General features: G+C 35.1%; 1 protein-coding gene across 2 annotated transcripts in view; it reads right to left on the bottom strand.

Moving 5' to 3' along the window:
• The window catches only part of LOC150094280 (uncharacterized), a 146380-nt gene that overhangs the window by 24781 nt on the left and 103955 nt on the right, over nt 1-17644 (bottom strand). For both annotated transcript variants that reach the window (XM_090411969.1, XM_090411970.1), the window contains exons 2-3: nt 13076-13341; nt 4567-4827 (exon numbers count right to left, since the gene is read on the bottom strand). In XM_090411969.1, the coding sequence (XP_090268095.1) occupies nt 4567-4827; nt 13076-13341 (527 nt within the window). The remainder of the gene's footprint in view (nt 1-4566; nt 4828-13075; nt 13342-17644) is intronic.

Genomic DNA, 17644 nt, shown 5'->3' with positions numbered 1-17644 from the left:
ACCACTTAAGAGTCAGAGATAGATTGTGAAAGGACGGGAAGAGGATGGATGCAAAGGCGAGGAAGTGATTATAGCAGAGCAAAGTGATGCAGTGTAAAATGGTGGGGATGATAAGAATATAAATGAAAATCAGATTCAGGATCAGGGAAACAGGGATAGTCAGAGTGAAGAGAGAAGTGCACTATAGCAGAGAGAGAGAGAGTAAAAAGTGATTGTGTTGATGGGATAGCCTCAAAGAGTGGAGAATTGTTATGCTTGCATACTAATGTACAGAGTATCAGAAATAAAGGAGCTGAGTTTGTAGCATTGATTGAATCAGTATGCCTGAAGTTGATTGGCATAAGTGAAACATGGTTGACAGGATGATATACTGTTAGGACTTGAAATGGTAGGAGGATTGCCAGCCTGGTTGGCCAAGTGGTTAGCGTATCTGCTCTCTAGCCAAAAGGCTATGGGTTCAAATCCCACCTTGGGCATGGATGTTTGTTATTGTCTGTGGGAAAAACTAGTGGTGGTGGTTGGCGGTAGATGGCGTTGGTGGAGACAGAGTTGTAGAGCAAGTGTCCTCCCTCGATGAGTCTTTAGACTCCCTGGAGGTGTCAAATAATAAGAAGAAGAAGCGGAGGGGGGAGCATTGTTAATTGTAGCAGAAGAATTGTGTCCTTCAAGAATCTAAGTGGAAAGATTTTGAAGCTGTTTAGTGTGAAGTTAGTAGAATAGTATATCTAATAGGATGCTGTTATAGGCCAGGGAATGTGGAGAGTATTGATTGTGAAATATTTGAACAAATTAGTTGGATAACTAAAAGGAAAAAGATCCTAATGGAAGATTTTAATTATAGGAATGTGGATTGGAAAGAAGAGATATAGTGTATAGTAAATGTTCTGTACAAGAATTTGTTGAGTTTCTGCAGGATAACTATCTAAAGCAGCATGTGATGAAAGCAACACAAAGTTTATCACTATTAGATTTAATGATATCCTTACAGGATGGGGTTGTGAATGAGGTATCAACACTGCCACCTGTTGGTGAAAGTGATCATGAGGTATTGGTTTGGAAGGTAGTCAAACAGGAAAAAGTAGTTATCAAGAAGGTCTATATGTGGAACTATAAGGTGGATGATTATCAGAAGCTCCAGTCAACTAGCATCAATATATTGAGTTGGTGAATTGTGTAGGAAAGATGTTGACAGTGCATGGGAAATGATAAGGCAGTATCTAATATAAGCATACCTGCATAGCAAGAGTTAAGCAAATAAATAGAGTAGGAGTGAGATGGATGAACAGTGAAATCAAGCAAGCAGTGTTACAAAAAATTGTTATGGAGGAAGTACAAGACAGTTTGCAGTGAACAGATGCATGAAGAATATAAAGTGCAGGCCAGAAACATCAAGCATGGTTAAAAAAAGAAAAAGTAGAATATAAGAGGAGTTGGCTAGATGGTTAATCTGGCCAATCCAAGGGAATTTTTCTTTTATGTGGCAAGCAAGAGGAAAAATAATTATGGCAGTTTGTGATACTGGCAGATCTGTATACGAAGCCAGAAAATAGGAAAAAGAAACATAGGCAGACCCAGGAAAGGTTGGCAAAAGGAAATTAAAGAAAAATTGGAAAAGAAGGGAATTAACTGGAAAGAAGCAAAACAACAAACCTTGGACAGGACGGCATGGAAATCTCTTTGGCAAAATCCCGACGCTTAAAAGCATAAGAGATCATAGACGAAGAAGAAGATACTGGCAGATGGTTATGATAGCAGAGTAACCATAGTGGAATTATTTAGCAAACGCTTCATCAGTGTATAACATAGTGGTGTGAATGATGCTGTGCAACATATTAATGGGAGGTAAGAATTAGGAAAATTAAAAAGGTGAAAGAATCAGATGTGTATCAAGTGTTGCTTGGGTTAAATGTTAATAAGGCTGTGGGATTGGATGACTTATCACCATGTATTTTTAAAGAATGGGCATAACTCTTTTGCACATTCTTTAAAGTCTTGCAATGGGGAAGGTTCCTAAAGAGTAGAAAGAAGGCAAAATAATACATCTCCACAAGCATGGTTTGAGAACAGAAGTTTTCAATTATAGACCAGTCTGTATATCTGCAATTGTGATCATAGTATTATTGGAAAACAGAATACAGGATTCTCTATGATGGTCAGCATGGGTTTGTGAAGGGCAGGTCTTGTTTTAACAATCTTCTTATGTTTTATAAGGTGACAAATGTGTTGGATAAGGGAAAAATCATATACAGTGATATTCTTGGACTTTGCAAAAGCATTTGATAGAATACCACATGATAAGTTGGTGTACAAGCTTCAGAGGATAAAGATAGATGGATCTAATCAATAGTATATTGGCTAGATGAATTGGAGATTGACTCTGAATGATACCAGCAAGTTGTACATGATGGAACAGTGTCTCAGAAAAAGGAAGGTGACCAGTCGCATGCCTCAGGGCTCTGTTCTTGGTCTCTTACTATTTAACTTATTTGTTAATGATATATCATGTGGATTGATTGGGGATTTTCAAATGTTTGCCCATGATGCAAAGTTAAGTAGAATTATCAGGAGTAGTGCTGATGTTAATTCTCTACAGGAAAATTTGAACAGACTTTTAGCTTGGACAAGTGAGTGGGGTTGCAGTTTTAATATTAATAAATGCAAGATGTGACACTTTTGGATACAGAGATATAAGGCTACGTACTGTATTCGTGGGAGTGCTTCAGGAAGTGGATGAGATTTGAGATCTTGGGGTGATGGTGGACTAAAGTTTCGGGGGTACATTGCACATGCTGCAAAGACTGCACATCGTATCACTGCTATGATAAAAAGTATATATTTTTTTATGCAGGAATAAGGAGGTGGTGGTGCCTCTATATAAAGCATTGGTCAGACCACATATGGATTATTGTGCTCACCTAGTTTTCACTGTGATGTGGAAACACTAGGGGGGGGGGGCCAAAGATGAATAACCAAAGTGATATCAGGATCTGGAGTGTTGGGTATGAAGAGTATTTGAAAGAATGTGGATTACAGAGGTTGGTGGATAGGAGAAAAAGAGGAGATATGATAGAGACCATCAAGTTAGTTACGGGATTCTAGCAAATTAACAGAAAAGAAATTATAAAAAGAGTGGATGTTAGGACGGGAAGAACGAGAAGTCATCCCTGGAAGTTGTAGAAAGATGTGGTGAAGAAGGATGTAAGGAGAAGATTTTTTACTTGGAAAGTTGTTAGTGATTGGAATGCATTGCCATGGTGTGTGTTGTGAGTGCAGATTGTGTAAATAACTTCAAAGCTCGTTATGATAGACATGTTGCTGGTTGAGTGGGCCTTCCCATGATGAGTCTGTTGACTCCATGGAGGTTACCAAATAATAATATAAAATAGGTATCAGACTGAATAAATGGAATGTATTGCCAGTGTGGGTAGTGAATGTTCCAATGTTGAGCATTTTCAGGGCTATGTATGATGAGCATCATGATCTGCGGGTGTTTGTCTTCCTAAGATGAATTGTCCAGCTCACAGAGGCCTCAGTAATACTAATACTATAATGAAAAGACAGCAGATGAACTGGTATAGATTAGTTGTTCCATTATGTAATGCCTTCATCAAACCACTTCTGATCAAAAGTGGGCAACAGCTAATATCAAGTTTAAGAATGAAAGTTTAGCATGAGTCAGTAGGAGAAAGGAGAGGGTATGATATAGATGTAATTTTGAATAATCACAAAATAGTTGGATATAGAGGTAAATTTTCATAGAATAGTAAGATAATTTATATTTTTTCAATTTTTTTTTTTTTATATCAGTGCCTTGTATGGACATGTGGTTAGAGAGAAAAAAGGAATTTGATAATGTGCTTCTTGAAGAACAAGAACTGAGGGTTGTAAATATTGGGGAAATAGTATGGAGAAGACTGTTCTGAAGAACAGAGTTGTTGTAGAGAATGAAAGGGGAGAGGGGATGAGAAGTTGGTTTGATGAATAAGGCATTGGTTATAGAAGATTTTGAAGCCTCAATTACCTGAGCACTAAGGTTTTGTAATTGAAGAGGGATGAAGAGGTTGGTGGATAGAATTGTCATTAGGATTGGATGTCAGCAAGATCATTAATGTATAGGAGGAAGAGTGTAAGTGAAAGTACAGAGCCCTGAGGCTCTGTGATTGAAAAATCTGATAAAAGGAAACCATCTAGAGAAAGGAAGCTGGCAGTCCATCACAGGGTATAGGAGGAATACTAAAAGATAGTAGCTTTGCAAGAAGACCACAGTGCCAGATTCAATCAAATGTCTTGGAAATATCAAGGGCATTCAGGTAGAATGAATTTTCAGTGACAATGGCAAGTGCACTAACACTACACAAACTTAAGAAAAGGTATCAGAGAGGTAACTATACTAAGCTTCTTGTAATCCTTCCCCTACATTCTTGAAGACCTGTTATAAGAGCACAGATTACTTAATATACTTTGATGTCTACTTGATCCGTTTTTTTAACTCTATTTTAACTAAGCTTTAACCAGTGAATTCTGAATAAAACCTCAAGTTACTATTTTATACATAATAATACTTACATGAATTAAAGAGCGACGGAAAGTAGACATCTTGTTAAATGTTGACTCTGTAATATCTATAGGAACAACAGTTGATGGATATTCCATGGATAAAGCCAGCATTCTTTCTTCTGGAGAAGGTAATCTATATAAATCTGAACTCCCATCACTGTATAAAATACTCTCATCATCAGAAAGTACAACATCATAATCTGTTTGGTGATTTGAACTGCCAGATTCTGTTCCCTCATGTAGTTCTCGAGTAACACAGAAACTAGAAGGCTGAAAATGAAAAATACAAGGTTATGATGATTTTACGAGAATCTGTCATGTATATTAAATTTTAATAAATAAAAATATAGTTCAGTTCAGCAAAAAAAAAAAAAAAAACATCACCGAGCATCGGAGTGATCATGCGGCATCTGTGGGTGCCCAGTGAATGTATATATAGATTTATTGTTCAGTTTTTAACAAGAAGCAGAACATTGTTCTTCATTTGATTTTCATACTAATAAGCTTAGCAATAAGAAACATTCTAATTAAAATTATAAATAGAAAGGTATTCTGTTTTATGCTCAAAGAAGCTGATCTGTCACTGCATTTGATCTTGTCATAAGCACCAAGACACCAGGACATAGGAAATTACTGAATGGAATTCTGTTAAGTTAGCAAAATATAACTATTCCTGATTGAGTCACTTAGTTTATTTATATTTATATAGTTTGGTAACATAAGCATTGGAAACCAAACTGTTGCTAATGGTTGGTTAGTTTATTTTGTAGCACTACTTGTAACTCTGCAAGTGTGACTTTATGATTTTTTATTTGGCGTGGATGATGGTGAGAGTTGAAGTTACATATCTGTAGATCATGAATGAAAGCAAAGTCAGCTTTGTTAGCTGAGTGGATAACCATGATGCCAGATTCAATACATCAAACCAGTACTTCATCAGTTCAAATAACCACTACAGGCAAGAATGCTTGTGAATTCCATCACCCAGTGTAAGACCACCATCTCGATTACTGAAGGATTTGTGATTTAAAGTTCCATGTTTAGTCTCTAAGCTGCCTTACCCTATACAAATCTAATATTTTATCAAGCTTAAAATACTTTTGGGAAATACATCACATTTCAGGTGGTGTAGACAAAAACCTCCCTAAAAATTCCCTATGATATCCAGAAGAAGAAGTTGAATTATTTGGTATCTCTTCTCTCGAAGCTCACTTCAAACACTTTCTTAAAGAAATGGGAAAGAAAATATTACAATATATAGATTTTTTTTTTTATTATATAAAAGCAAACTTTTACTAACTCTGTGTGATGCTGTATGCAGTTTATCGCAGAATGAAGTAAAAAAAATCTATTAAACAAAAATTAAATTGTAACAAAGTGGATATACACTTGTTCCAGGATGGTCAAATAATAGGTACACTAAGAAGTAGGGAAACAGTTAATAACCAAATAATTTGCGTGACATCCTAATAACCATATTTAGGTAAGGAAATTCTGCATTGCTAGTTGAGGTGTGAGACCGTCACCTTACTTACTGAAAGCATGAAGTGGCTTGAAAAAGTTCTGTGCATGTGAGAATATGCTCATGGGCTGATGATGATAGCTAATGAACTTTCCAGATTATCCTTAGCCCATGGTACTATGTAGTATAGGATTATCACATTTCATAGGTAGATTAAAAAAAATGAAGTCATTTTGTTGGTTATAAACAAATGTGCACTGTATAAATAAATGAAGTAGACTGTATTATTATGGTTTTAATTAGATTTAGGTTAATTATGTCATTAAAATACATATGTTATTTTGTATGGTAAGTTTCATAGCATAGCACATGGCACTGATGTGAAGTGGAACAATGGTGCCCAAAGCATCCTGGTTTAAGGAATTTAACCCGATGAACTTCATGCAACACAATATCTGTGCAACGTACTCTTTACTAAAAGTGAATTGTATTTGGTTCAAAAGCAAGAGTGGCAAGAGAAAGTGCTGAAAATGTTATGAAAGTGAGTGTCGAGTGTCGGACTGAGTTGAGAGCTCGAAGTAGTGGACATTAGGGAATACATGTGAAGAAGTATGTGGCAGAGTGCAGAAGATAGGACAGAGAGAGAATAAAAGTGATGACCAAAAGAATAGTAATATGAAAAATGTGAAGAATGAGACAGCCTGCTTATACAAAGTCCTTCACATGATAAGGCATCAGCTTAAGCGAATGCTGAAATAGTACAGCTGAAAGTAGAAGAAACACACAGGTGTGAAAAAAGAAATTTAATGAATGTGTGAAAACGAAAGTGAAAAAATTTAATGAATGATCAACAAAGTAAGAAAGGACAAGTAAAGAATCTTGTACAGCGACTCCATGAGAGGTAAGCATGAGGAAATTGTGCTTCCCAGGTGCAAACATTAACGATGTCAGCAAGGATATTAGGATGCAGAAGGACAAAGTAGACTGTTCGTTTTTGGCAGGAACAAATAATTTGAAAGGAAATGAGCATAGTATAAGAGAAGACATGAAAGAGTTACTGAAAGTAGCAAAAGAGAAGAGTGGAAGAATTAAGATAGCAAGTTTACTGCGTGTTATGACAGAAACAAGTTGAGAAGGAGGGCTATGGTTGAGAATGAATCGATGCATGGGTTATGCAGGAGGAACAGTTTGATAGACAAAAGGACTTATAGATGATGTATGGTTTTCACTTGAATGGATTTGATGCCCCAAGTCTGGAAAACATTCTGTTGAATGAAATGAGAGTGGAAGTGCAAAATATGGAAATTACAGCTATTAGAGCATAAGGATAGCCATGGGCCTACAGGTCTGTTATCCTTTATGTACACTAATGTAAGGAGTATTCGGAACAAGGGGGGGGAGGGAGTGGAGTTTGTGGTATTGGTTAGTTCCTCTTGGCCATAGTTATTAGCATTAGTGAGACCTGACGAAAGATAATATAGTTAGTGGGATAGAATATGAAGGGTATAGTATTTCAGGAAGAATAAACAGAAACAAATAGGTACGGGAAAGTATGGATGATAGTTGATGAACTGCAGCCAAAAAGAGTATGAGTTCAGCTGCAGATTCATCAAATAATAATGCATTTGGGGCCATCTAATGAGAAAGAGAACAAAATATACAGGTTGATGCTGATATAGGCCAGAGGATGCACAGGATGATTGTGGATAGCATTCGAAGGCAAATAAGTTCATCAGTAACTATTATGGGACACTTGAATTAATAGGAACACAGATTGGAAGGAGAAAAGGATACATGGGAAGAAGGAAATAGAATTTATGCAGTTACTAAGGAATAATTACCTGGGCAGTAGGTACGGAAAGATAGGGTTTGAGAGTTCTAGATCTAGTAACTGCAGAGAATTTGTCTGTAACTAGGATGACCACATTGCCACCAAATAGGAAGAGTGATCATGTGGTCCTGATCTCGAATATGGCTAGATATGTAGAATTTTCAGTTTGGGGAACAGGTAAGTACAACAAACTCAGGAAACTGCTTGGAGCAATGCTGTGGCATGAGAAACTTAAGGACTGGATGTTGATAATCATGGAAGGCTGTAAAGGAATGTTTGAGAGAAGTAATATCAGACTGCATACCTAGTCTGAAGGATAAATCAAGTAGGAGTTAAAATGGATGAACAGGATCATTAAATAGGAGTTATAAAAAGAAACATTTATGAAAGGTCAAAGAGAAAGGTGACCAGCAAGGCACGTGAGCAGTACAAAGAACAGACTAGAAGAGTAACCAGTATAGAAAGGAAGGAAAAAATCAGGAGTATAGGAGGAAATTAGTGATGCAGGCCAAAGGTAATCATCCTAAATTCTTTCAGTCTGTGGCAGTGAAAGGAATAATAATCTTAACAACAAATTCTGATGGTAGGAAGGTAATTCAAGCAGACGAGTAGTTGAATTATTAAGTGATCATTTGCAAGGGTATATTATCCAGGTGGGAGACGCTGCATCAACAAGAGAAGCACAGGCTAATTTGGAAATACAGATAAATGAACTGGAGGTGCATAGGGTATTTACAGAACCTTGCTATGAATACAAATATGGGATTAGATAGCACATGAGTGCAAGTATTATGAGGTGTGAGGGAATTGGCAGTACCTTGACCACAGTTTTAATTTAGGTCTCAGCTCGAGGTGGATGGAAGGAGGAGGAAAATAGTTCTTCCATTGCATAAAGGGAGCTTCAAGACAGGTGCAAATTGTTGACTAATCAGCATCTAGGGAGTGTTGGTCAAGGTATTAGAGTTGGTAAAATGGGATGTTATATGGGAGGCCACATATTTTGTGAAGGGTGAGTCATGTCTCAGTAACTTATCTTTTACAATATAGTGAGAGTTGAGTTGGATAAAAGGCAATGGCTACACTGTGATATTGATGGACTTCGAAAGCTTTTGACAGGATACCACATGGAATTCTGATCAATAAATTGCTGTAAATGAGGATGGATATGAAGTTGGTAGTGTGAGTAAGAGAATAATTGATGGAGCAATATCAGACAGTAGTTAATTCAGGAGTAGAATCCAGTAGAAGGCCATGACTAGTGTGTCATAGGGCGCTGTATGTGGACCACTGCTATTTAATTTGTACATTAATGATATAAGAAAAGGGGAAATATTCGATTGTTTGCTGATGATGCAAAATTGGTTAGAACAATAGTCAATACAGATGTTAGAATTTTGCAGAATGATTTGAACAGACTGGCAGTATGTGCAAAGGAGTCCAGATACCAGTTTAATGGGCACACTGTAGGGTTATGAATTTTGGAGCAAAAATATTACTAGCTGTGTATCATATTGATGAAACCATACTCCACAAAACTGAAGAAAGCAAGGAATTGAAGTTTAGAGGTGACTGCAAAAGCGGCTCATTGGATTACTTGTTTACTAACCATCAATACGATAAGCAGAGATAAACAAGTTATTATACTTCTTTATATGGTTTTGATGATGAGATCCCACCTGGACTCAAAAATATCAAATGTGTTCTGTTTTATGTTTAAAATATTGCTTTCTTTATTTTGGATTCGAAAAAGTAGGGTTCGTCTTATACACGGAAAAATAAGGTATCTTATTTGGAAGGTGTTATGCTTTCTGTCAACAACAAATACTTCAAATTTTTTTAATTTTTTTTTTTTTTAAAATACTAACCAAATTAAAAATGCTGATAAAAGATGCTGCGAGAAATTCCTTGCATGCTACAAAACTGTTCCAAGTAAGAGTACACAGTTCAATTCAGTCATCTTGCAAAATGCTATAAAACCGTGGATTGGCAATGTTTTTTGTGTATGCATGTCACATACACATTATATGTGTATGTGATAACAGAAGCTGAAATAACAGAAGCTGAAAAACTAGTGGTCTTAAAAAGAAAAAGAGAGATATCTTCTTCTTCTTCTTTGGTTGTTTTCCAACCAAGTATCATTGTACAAAATTAAAGTTTTGGAAGCAATAAATAAGATGTTTTCTTCTGGCCTGGGTTAAAAAGCCCAGTTAACAGGAGGAAAAACCCAACTCCCTCTACGTGAAATGGCTAACTCACCTTTCACTGAAAATCTTTATAAAAATATTTCACTTCATGTTTCCCTAAGTTTAAATATATTTTAAGATAGGATTTAAATTCAGATCTTAAAAACTAAAAGATATTGTTACTGACTGAACTGCAAACGTTTTTTTGACTATTAAGGACTACACTGAGAGTTTAAATCCTATCCTAGAATATATGAAATATATATATTTATAGTGTACAGTTTAAGTTTTTTAAATCTAATATTCAGAAATAATCACTGTTTCACAATTTTATTTTGTACCTAATTGCTTTAATATAGGTTGTATTTTATAAGCTGACATACTTTGGAAACCTGACCCCCAATGTGAAATAAATTTATTAGCTGGAAAAAAATTTTCGCTTAAGTTATCATATCTTCAGTACAATAACAACAGTGGAACAATAAATTACAGTAAAAGAATCAGTTTCAAAAAAAAAGTGTTGACTACAGCATCAGTAGGACAACAAATGGTGAGTAAATTCCTAATTATTAAAAAAAACAAAAAAATTACAATAAGATAATAATCAAGAATTTGCACAAAATTGATATTTCCCATAAAGGAGATAACCAAAAGCCCTCTCTTTGAAGATTGCCAAGATCACAGAACAGCAACTAAACAATGACAGACAATTCTAAACAGCGTTATCTGAGTAGCTAATGTAAGATAAGATAACTTTTAAAAAAAAAGAAGTGAATCTTATTAATTCCACCTTTTTTTATATGGTTTCAAGGATTCTTTCAGCAAGAAAGCATTTAACAGTTATGGTATCTCTTCCTCTTCAAATACAGATGAAATAAATTGCATTCCTATCCCTTACATGTATGGTATTAGTGAATGCATAGCAAAAGTTTTAAAACAACTGAATATTTTTTGTTGTCTTTTATCCCATAAGAAAATATCTCCACCTTTCTCGCTTCTCCTAAGAAAATGCATCCACCTCTCAGTTATCCATGCATCTACCAGATTCCCTGCCCTTGTGAGTTATTTTATTTTGGACAAACACTTAGTCTGCTTTTATTCATCTAGAAGAACACGAGTTTTATATTAAATGAGACGAACCTGAACAGTCTAGACTTGCAAAGCATGCTATTGACACTAAACATAGGGTTCATTGAAACAAGACAAGAGTCCTTCATAAAAGTTGTTTCCTCATAGAATGCCTTTATAAAGAAATGTGTGAAATTTTACTTCATTGTCATAACTTAAACAGATACAATGATTTTTGTTTATCCCATTTGTGGGAGATAGGAAAGATTAGCAGATTTAAAAATTATAACTTTATTTTGTCTATGTCTATATTTATATAACTTTTATTAATAAGTTAGGAAATTGACTTTTTTTTTTTTTTTTAGTTTTTTTAGTTATCTTGCATTAGCTACTTAGATGGCGCTTTTTAGAATTGTCTGTTACTGTTTAATTGCCCTCCTGTAATCTTGTATTGACGATGCCTATGATATTTAAGCAAAAATTCTTCATTAATAAAATTTTTACCTGTTTTCTCCTAAACAGAAGAACATCTCCTTAAAGATATTTCTACTAAATCTGCAGTGTGGTATAGACATCTGGATGATATATTTGCAATATAGAAAGGTTCATCATTAGATTTGAAACTATTCATTTCAAAAATAAATATGCTTCATCCAAGAATTCGGTTTACCTTAGAAGAGGACAAAAATCAACTAGACTTTTTAGATATTTTAATTCATCGACCAGATGGTAGTTTATAATTTTCAATTGTTAGAAAGGAAACTCATACCTATCATTATATCCATGCTACTTATCATTATCCCAGTCAGAAAGTTGGAACCATTAAGATCTTATTACATCGTGCTTATAATATATATTCCACTGAAGACCTTTTACAGCAAGAAATTAATCATATCAAATCTGCTATTATGAAAAATAGCTTTAAGCTGTAATCCTTTATCAAAAAAAGCATTTAACAACTTTAGGCCACCAGTCTCTAGATCTGAAGATATCCCAAATATTCAAGAAATTTCTGAACATATTGTTAAATTTCTGAAACCTAACTTATCATTGCAGTATTCTTTCATCCTGTCAGGAAGATTTATACCTTCCTTTATTTGCCAGACCTCTGCTCCTGTGGTCTTATTTTGGACAGTCTGGCAGATCTGATTCCATATATCGTATAGAACATAAATCTTATATCCAGTATATTGAACCTGAGGAGTCTGACCTACAGAACATGCCATCTCGACTAAACAGAGTCTTTCAGAAGAAAACTAAACTTTTACCATAAAAGTAGATTCCTTATAGAGTAGCTATATAGAGAGTTGCGAGGCTTTTCTACATTGACCGAACTTAAAAAGAACTGATGGCCTTTTATTTCCTTGATGGGAAATATTATGTCAATTTTATGCAAATTCTTGGTTTTTTTAAATAATTGGGAACTTACAGACTTATTGTCTCCTGACACTGTAGAGGAGCTTTTTTTGAAATTGATTTTTTCATGGAAATTAATTTATTTATTTTTTGGCTAATAATGGAACAAAAAAATTTGGCTAATGTTTTGACGAAAAGTTTATAGTTAATAAATTTATTTCATGCAAGTTTAAATTTCCGCCTTTAATTTTTCAAATTGTTTTGTACTTAGGCAGTAGTTGCAAAACAAAAAGAAATATTTGTATCAAATAAGTAAAAATATAGGCTTGATATTTAATATCAGAAATTTTGATGAATCTGTTCAATTTTATTCAGAAAAATTGAACAGATCAGAAATTTTGATGCAAAATTTCTGATCTGTTCAATATATAAAAACATATATGTTTGTTAGAATAAATTGGCAGGTTTTTATCATGTCAAAAACAGTAAAAACTGCCTAATTGTTTTGTGTATTAGATTAGATTACTTTTATTAAAATGAATTGATAAATTAAAACTACTCAAGCTATACCACAAAGAGGTACAATATTAATGTTAACTCAAAATAAACACAGCTTACCCTGCGAGTTTCAATTTCTAAATTTGATTCTCTGCATTTTGCATCACCAAAAACAGGCATGCACATAAAGAGTTTTGAACCAGTGCATCCATCAGTTCGATACTGATCGATGGAACGTATGATTGGTACAGGATTTGCTGCTGCCACCTGATATAACTTTTGAATGCATGCTGGTCTTGTTTCAAGTATAAAAAGTGTATCATCACATTCATACTTGGTTTTGTAATGCTGCTTTACTTGGCTAAACTTGCTGAGGTCTCCAAGAGCTAAGAACAAAATGGTAATAAAAATCACAATTGTATCAATATTCAATTATTATAATACTCGTAAATTGTATTATCACAGATATTCTTATATAATGATGACGTAATTATATACCTGAGGAATGGGTAGATAGAAACACAATACTCTATAGTCAGCAGTACAGCTTTGTAAAGGGTAGGTCTTGTCCTAGTACTTTAATCACATTTTATAATAGAATGACAGCAGAATTAGATACGTGAAATGGCTATATTATGATACTTCTGGACTTTACAAAGGCATTTGACATAAAATTGCATCAAAACTATTACAGAAGTTTGAGCAAACGGGAATGGATATGAAGCGGGTGACATGGATGGCGGGAGAGTGACAGACACCAGAGAGTAGTATATAGTGAAACGGAATCTAGGAGAATGAGGATGACTAGTGGAGTGCTTCAAGGCTGTGGACTAAAGCCACTACTCTTTAATTTGTACATTAATAATACAGCAGAAGATTTGAAGGGAGGATATTCAGTTGTTTGGTGATGATGCAAAACTAGGGAGGACAATAGTTGATAAATGTGATGCAGTGATCTTACAGGATGGTTTAAATAAATTGGCAATGTGGGCAAAGGTAGTCAATTCAGTTTTGTAAAATGTAAGGCAATGCACTTCAGGATGAAAAGATTACACACTTTGTATCATATTTATGGTACTAGTTTACAGGAAATTATGAGGGTAGTGATCTGGGGTGATGGTGGATAGAAATTTGAAATTCAAAGGAAATATTGCAAGAGTTGGAAAAATAGCTCACTGGATTACTTGGATGCTGAAGCACATTGACAAGTAAAGATAGGGAGGTCATTTTATGAGTCCTGTTGGAAGGTCTTTATAAGACCTTTCAACAGGACTCAGGTCTTGCGCACAAGGCAAGAACCATAACAGTGGTTGGAGAAGAATGTACCCGACCACATAACCACCATCTGATTGGCCCTCTGGAAGTCCTGATCCATTGGGCTTCAAATTGTGATCAGAGCTTGAGAGAGTAGCCTGCAAGAAACGACACCTCAGCCTGAAGGTGGATTTGGAGTGAGCAGCGGCAGCGTTTTCGTTGGATGTTGTGCTTGCCGCCATCGATATGTGGCCTCACAGACTTCGGGCGTGCGTGAAAGCAAAAGGGAAACATTGAGTGCGGCTGTATGCACGTTATACATGTAGTTTGTATGTGCTGAAAGCTGTAAATGATTTACTGATAGATTAAATTTATGCGCTGTTCAAGCTGTAACAGTATTCATGGCTAGACTAGGTAAAAGATAGTCAATTGCCAATCCACAAACCTAACTCTATACGTTGCAAATTAAATAACTTGTGGTAGAAACCTCACTCTTGCAAAATCCAGAAAAGAACAATGTATGCATTTCCCTCGTTAATTATATTTATTTTTATATTTACTAATAAAAGTAACCAGACTACTGAAACAAAAGTGTCCCTCAACAGATTGTGTTGACTGTACACGGATAATCTTACCCTCATCTAAGTCTGTATATAAGACTTTAGCTTTCCGAAATCTTAAAAAAATACAAACTGATATATAGTTGGATACCTCCTTCCTACCACCACCATCCTTGTAAATGACATCTTACTCTCTTTCCACTCCTCGGGAACTCTTCAAGTTGCAAGGCCTTCATTAACCAGCGGGGTGTGGCACTATTAGTTCCTTAGCACACTGTCCTAAAACTCGTGGCGAAATTTCATCCAGGATCAACTGCTTTGCCAAGTTGGAGCAAACCAAAGTACTTAGTATTGAACTCTACACTCATATAAAACTGTCATTCTACCACCTGTTCTATCTAGCAAGGCTGCTTGTCCACAACCATTTCTACTCCTGCTGGCCACATAACAAAAGAATTCCTTGCGATTGTTCCTGGAATGCAGTGTAGTGCCACTCTAGGCTCATACTGCAATTTTTCCTTCCTTAGTATGCTAGTCATCCTCGTAGCTTGAGATTTATATTTCTCATGCAACTGTTCTTCATTTCTGACTTAAGCAAGTCCCACTTGACTTCTTCCACAGTCATCAATTTTAACTCGATTTTTTTACTATTGCTATTTTCTGTTAAATGTTTTTTTTTTTTTTAAATAGGACTAGGGATGACTAACTTCTTTACTTTAAAATTCCTCCCTCTACAGTGCTACTTCAAGCTGCCTAATAATTAGAATTATTAGAATTCCACAAAACAGATGATTCCTTTTTTCTTGAAGACTCGCGTGCCTATGTAACCCCCAAGGCAATACTACTTAACCTGAGGGTTGCATAAGGATCCTTACCAACTGGAGGCAACAAAAGAAATGCGACATCTTTGTGTATAAAACCTGAAATATTACTACTGTGTATAATTAATTTAAATATATATAAAGCAGTTATATGCACTATAACTGTATCCTAAGTTATGTTTACAAGTTGCAGTTTGGAGATTTAAGTTTCTGATTCCGTGTATATTCTTCGGTAGATGTAAATTTTAACTCATATCTCTTTATGACATTTGCAGAATGAAAAAAAACCTAATTTTCCGGAAGATAAAATCCGCCACATTCGTATGAGAACGGGTAACTCATCTTCAAATGAAAAGCTCTGATCAAAGTTCTTCGCATCCCAGACAGGATTCATAATGTAAAATCGTGGCATCGTTTCATTTCCCATTTAATTCATGTTGCTTACAGCTGACATTCCGCGGTGAGTCCTTAGACTCCCAGGATGTCTTCTAAGAATACTAAACATTCTCGATTCACTTAAAATAACTTATCCATAAGATTTGCTACCAACTGCATACATGCAAATTGGTGTCACAGTTTTTGAACGAACTGAACATCGAATCTCGTTATTCTCTGAAACTAACATGGTCGAGCGAAAGTGATCTATAACATTTACATTCAGTGATCGATTATGATGTCCTATATGCAAACAGCGCTAGTCCATTTGTACTGTAACCTCATTTTCAGAACAATATTCGAACAAAGAATTCTAATGAGATTCCTTCACATTTTGCCATGTTCGCACGGTACACACATGCTTAAAATAGCACTACTCGATACCGAATTGCAGACAATGATGTCTACTTCTGGTCACAGCACAGCATGCATTATTAAGCATTGTATGCACGGATTTGAAAATAAGAGAAAGACCCGACATTTTCTTTTATATATGATTGTTAACTTATAACCTATCAAAATATGGTGGGACAGACTTCGGCATTGTCATCAACGATTTTGCTAACAGAAAAGCAAGAAAAATAACATTTTAGAATGTTGGGATTAAAGTTTTACTTCAAAAATAAACATGGTGTTTTAATTTATTTTCCTATACGTCGTTTTGACTTTCTGTAGTATTTTTGGTGTGTATTGAGAGGGGCGGCAAAAGCTCTAGCTATGCCACTGCATGGGGCTAAATAATAATACTCATAAAAGGGAAAAAAAAATCTTTGAAAGAATAAAAATAAGTAGGACTACGTACTCCGGCACGCAATATGGAATATGTTCGCCAGTATATACATAATACTGAAAAATTAATGGAAGGCGTTAACTTGGCCTGTTGTCCCTCTGCTATCAAGGTAATCTATAGAATCTGTGATTCTCAACACTAACAATATGACAGGCAAGGGGAAAAAAAAAAGACATGGGGTATAATAATAATTATATTTCCCATTAGAGGCAAAAATTGCATGCGCTTTTTTTTTTCTTCTCTGACCTTAATGAAATTACTCATGAGTGTGCCAGTACTACCTACACGGTCTAAGTCCTTCACCTCGATAAACCAGACTTGGCACTGTTACGAAGAGGGTGGCAAGACTTGAAACGCTGCACTTCACAAAAGTTACGTGATTCAAGGATAATACATATGGAAAACAGTAATAATCTGCCAGAAGACAAGAAAAAGGAATTACCTACAAAACTCTCAAGGAAGAATCAAAAACTTACGTTAATTTCGAAATAATTCACAGTAATATGTGATTAATAAATTAAACTTTTCAATAGTGTACAAGTAACCACACCAATACAGCTTTTGAAGGACAATGTGGGAAACAAAAAAAAAAAAAAAAAAACTTTTCAGAATATTATAATCTGTACTGATTACAGTATTAATAATTATAACTGATTACAGTAATAATTAATGTTTACTAATGTAAAAAGCAGTATAAAATAATAATAATAATTAAAGACTATCTTTCCTACTGTCCACTTCGAAATAATTTCTGACTTAATACGGTGTCTAATGTTTGCAGAAGTATTATGTTTTGAACTAAGGACATCATGACTTTTATTATTATTAT

This window comes from Typopeltis vanoorti, chromosome 22 (assembly GCF_054136105.1).
Source record: "Typopeltis vanoorti isolate ZY-2024b chromosome 22, IOZ_Tvanoo_1.0, whole genome shotgun sequence".
In the NCBI taxonomy this organism is placed as follows: Eukaryota; Metazoa; Arthropoda; class Arachnida; order Uropygi; family Thelyphonidae; genus Typopeltis; species Typopeltis vanoorti.
The sequence above is the reverse complement of the archived record's forward strand: the minus strand, read 5'-3'. Positions and strand labels throughout refer to the sequence as shown.